The sequence below is a fragment of the Calidris pugnax genome, unplaced genomic scaffold (assembly GCF_001431845.1).
Source record: "Calidris pugnax isolate Ruff unplaced genomic scaffold, ASM143184v1 scaffold44, whole genome shotgun sequence".
In the NCBI taxonomy this organism is placed as follows: Eukaryota; Metazoa; Chordata; class Aves; order Charadriiformes; family Scolopacidae; genus Calidris; species Calidris pugnax.
In genome coordinates this window covers 18,261,490-18,265,876 of record NW_015094506.1, presented here as the reverse complement: position 1 = coordinate 18,265,876, position 4,387 = coordinate 18,261,490, and the positions used below count along the sequence as shown (strand labels likewise).

The 4,387-nt window shown below is 43.9% G+C and overlaps 1 protein-coding gene across 1 annotated transcript; it reads right to left on the bottom strand.

Annotated features, from left to right (window-relative positions):
• Positions 1–1,783: 1,783 nt before the first annotated feature.
• BBS10 (Bardet-Biedl syndrome 10) lies at positions 1,784–4,387 on the bottom strand. The gene is made up of 3 exons (XM_014963315.1): positions 4,373–4,387; positions 2,682–3,989; positions 1,784–2,156 (listed from the first exon to the last, which is right to left on the bottom strand). The coding sequence occupies exons 1-3, from the start codon at positions 4,385–4,387 to the stop codon at positions 2,031–2,033; spliced, it is 1,449 nt and encodes a 482-aa protein (XP_014818801.1). The 3' UTR covers positions 1,784–2,030.

The following is a 4,387-nucleotide window of genomic DNA, read 5'->3' as shown; positions in this document are numbered from 1 at the left end:
CAAGCATCACCCTGGCGGGCTGGGATAAAGAAGGGACATTCCTCTCCAAGGGGAAGGCGTGCCACGATCTCGGTTCTCTGCACGAAACAGGGACTCAGTAGTTCAAAAGGGAAAACTCATCATTCACAAAAGGACAGAGAAGTCTATGAGATACAGCACCTGAATCACTAAGCCTTCAGACTTGAGAGGCTTCACCAGAAGCATGTCAGAAAAAGAAGTTTTATATAATTGCCATTTTTAAACTCTCCCTTGTATCTCTGGCATACTAAAATAAGAGTTCTGTATACCATAAAATGTCTGGATTTTCTTCTTCTCCATGATAAGAATAACGCAATTTAATTCAAACAGCCAGAAAGCCATTCATGTAACAAAAAGTTTCTGTTTTAACCTCTTTTCAAGGAATGGCAGTAAATCTGAAAGTGTGCAGATGTGCAACTGCTAGAAATTAACGTGAAATGGCATGGAGTAGTTTTAATTTTACCTGTATTTAGAGAGCACCTTATTTCAGAATACAAAAGCAGCTTCTGCAGACAACCCCTGCTGCTGCCAGGCTTCAGGCAGTCGTTAAGACCGTCTCAGAGCAGATCATTAATCTTTGGCCAGCAAATTGGTCAGCAGCTTGAACGGAGTACAAACTTGTGCAAGAATAAAACTGTGTCGGCAGCTTACTGCAAGGTTAAAATACAGAACCCCAGAGCCTGCCCAAGTCCCAGGGCTGGTGGAAGCTCCCGAGCAGCCCCGAGGCCAGCCAGGCACACAGCTGGGGTTTTCTCGTTTTCTTTCTTCTCCTCTGCACCCACCAAAAATGACTCTAAAAAAAAATAATAATTACTCTCCCCAGTCCTTCATTAAAGAAATCACTCCAGTGAACACTGAGTTTCACTGTTTTTCACATGCAGATGCCTGTATTAGGGAAAAAAAATATTAATTACAATATTTTATATTGCCATGAATATATATAAACTTTCAACAGAAATCTGTAGTCAAACAAAAGATTGCTGCCAAAACACCTGAAACAACTTTGGTAAACAGACTCTTCTGAAGAAACTGAAAAAGGGAAAGCAGCAGCTTTTCCCCATATTTTAATGGGGAAAAAGATCTGATTTGCAGCTGTAATCATCTCAGGTGCAGCACGTAAATAAGATTTATGCCTCTGATTTTAAATATCCTCACTAAATTTTATTTAATAGCAGAACAAAAACCAAAAAAATCCATTAATTCTAAATATTACGCAATACTGGCAGTGGCATGCAGAGAACCAACGTGATATCGTTATCAGCTGCAGCTGTTCAGTTCCTCAAAACCTCCCACAGCAAACCAGAAGTTTTTAAGAAATGCCAGAAAAGGAGCTATATCCACATCCAGGTGATACTGAGCTTAAAGCAAATCGTATTTGGGGGAAAATCCTGGTGGGAAGAAAAATAATTTAAGAAAACAAAACAACGAAAAAAAACACCCCAGAATAAAATCCTGAATGACTGAAGTAAACTTTTCCCATGATCTCATAGTCTTCTATAGTAGCAGCACAACTCAGCCAGGACAGTTAAAATTAATAGTTGTACTAAGTAATATCACATAAACTAACTTGCCAGAGCACATGCCAGCCAGTCACCATATGAAATTATTCTCAATTGCACTAGTTTGAGTGAAGTGAACTTTATGGAGGATAAAAATGTTGCATGTTCTATCAGATGAGAAAATTCTTCATTGGGATAGACTGCAATAGCCCCCCATGGCCTGCTCCAGCACTTATATTTTTCCCATTACATTCAAAACCACAATATATGAAAAATATATTTTTATTTAAAATAACATTCAATCCAGCCTAATATGAAGGCTAAAAAACCTCCTTGCAAGTTCAGTGGTTGATGTCACACTGGCAACTTTTAACATGCCAGGAAACCTAATGACATCTCACTTGCATAAATACTCAAACCTCCACAAAAGGCCAAGCTGACCCTTGGCTAGAACAAACACAGGATCCTCTGCACGTAGGTGGAGAAGGCACTGCAGATCTTCTAAGGTGGAAATCAGCTACACTTTCTCGCGTTTGAAACTCCCAAGTTTGTGCTGCTCACAACCAAGTTTTCCACACATCTCAGCTTGGCAGACTTTTTATTCTTCCGAGAGGAAAGAAGCACGTTAGATCTCTTGGCCTAAAAAAAAAATACCTTTTAGTCTCTAGCACTGAATTTTGAGACACATCCATTTGACAAGAAGACACAGGAAAACAGATAATCAAAAGATTCTTTATTATTTCAGAAGTCATCTTCTGAGTCATTATCCTCAATTTTTTGCAGTGGCCGTTTAACTCCAATTATCAAATCTATGGAGAGAAGCTCTGCAACACAGTGAAGAACTGAAATGACTAACTGGTATTTGCAATACACTAATTCTAAGCCTTTCTCATTGACAGGCAGTGGCTGATTTCTTCTGAGTGCATTTACGACTTTGAGATAGAATTTGTTAAAGCTGTTTTGTTCTGTTGTCCTGTATAAGGCCTTGGGGATACTTAGCAAAGCATCAGCAACTACATTAGCTATGACAGTTACTTCTGACTGCTGAAACTGCTTTGCGTAGTGCTGAATATAATAGCTTAGCAGGATTTCAAAGTAACCTCCTACCGGCAAAACCGACCCTGCTTCTATGAGGGAGTTGGAATAATTCTGTGCAATACTTACACAACTCTTTCCATGTTTAAATGGAACTGTATCGCAACTTGTTTTCTCTACATCTTGGCCAACACCTAGGCGTTCCCATGCAGTGATTACATTAGCATTATCTGCTGCTGATGCAGCAGTGCTGTTGTTTTGATTGTTCACCAGTGAATCACTTTTATGGCTCTCATGCAAGTCACCCAGATGCTGGCATTTTATACACGGTTCCTGTACATCTCTTGAAGGCCCATCTCCTTCAGTGGAAACACTGAATTCTTTAATGTGCAAGATGGGATTTGAGGGGATATGCAAGTTTGTCTGCAGACACGCTGGACTGTCACTTCCCTGCAAGTCAGGGTCTGCAATTTGTGTCTCTCTTTCATCCCTGTGTGCTTTCAGCTGCAGTTCAGAAATCTGATTACTGTTACAAGAAATATGTTCTGTTGGAAATTGTTTCTGAGTAGTTGAAGAATGCCAGCAGAAAACGTCTGTGGCTTCATTATGGCTTTCACCTTCTGCTTTACATTCCTCCCTCAGATCAACTCTTTTGAACAGCTGCTGCAGCATGGTGAAGGCCCCTTGCAAAGCAGCAGCATGTTGCTCATTAACACCATCGACCGGCCCACACAGAATGAGGCAATGGGGCTGGAAGGCACACACGCTGGTGAAGCCAATGTGAACGCATCTCTTTGAGCCCAGCAGCAAGGGCTGGCAGAACGTTGCTGCTGCTGTTTCAGTGATTTCTCTGTGTATGTTATCACCAAAGGGTTCATAAGGTGAGACTCCTGTGATTTCACAGATAAGGGCAATTTCTTCCGACGATAAGCACTCTACCACAGACACACCGTACAATTTCGCGCAGCAGATAACTACTTCCTCTTGCTTCACGCTCGACAGTAGCAGCTTAACGTTGTTGCTCTGCAGGTGTTTCATCAGGGCTTCCGTCCTCCTGGAGATCCAGCGCAAGGCGGCCTGATGCTGACCCTCGGAGCCAACAACCAGCTCCACGCCGGGGGCCAGGAGGGGGGGCCGGAGGGGCTCGGTGACCAGCACGATCCGCAGGTCCCCCACGGCCGGGCAGTACGCCGCGAAGTCCCTGCGGAGGACGAGCCCGGGCAGGACCCTGGAGCTGGCCAGGGGGAGGCCGGGCACGGCGGCGTGCAGCTCGGCGAAGCGGCTCCCAATGAGCCGCAGCACCCGCGGGCGGGGAGCGGCGGCCGGGCCGCAGCAGCGGCGGACGAACTCCCCGCAGAGCCGGGCCAGGCGCCGCCGCTCGCCGGGCCCCAGCCGGCCGCCGATGGCATGTGTTTTAGTGTGTGTGTGTAATTTCTGCTGCGTGTGACGACACCGATTTTTGCATGTTTATCTCTTTGGATAATAGCAAGAGTTATGATTTATGTAGCACTCTAGAAGTGTACCAACAGCAGTTGCAGGAATTAATCTGAGGAGGTCCAGCAGAGTGTATGCAGTTGGTCTGGCATGTGGTGGCGTATGTAGTACTTCATTAACTCTGTGTGCCTTGTGACTTGCTCTAGTACCTCAGCAAAAAGCCGAGTATCAGGATATTCTAGTACAACTGGATGGGAAGACACACAAATAAAGAACTCGTGATGAACTTTTCAGCTAAAACTTAATTTCCTTTTCTTTTTTTTTGATTCCACTCATTCATCTCCCATCCTTCTGTCTGCATATTATACACTGCTCTCTTTCTTTACCATCTTTTTCCCCAT

Excerpts from the sequence above, each read along its gene's own strand:
- BBS10 (XM_014963315.1), bottom strand. Across the intron at positions 2,157-2,681 it reads TTAAACATGGAAAGAGTTGT|GCCAAGAGATCTAACGTGCT; the intron begins GTAAGTATTGCA and ends TTTTTTTTTTAG.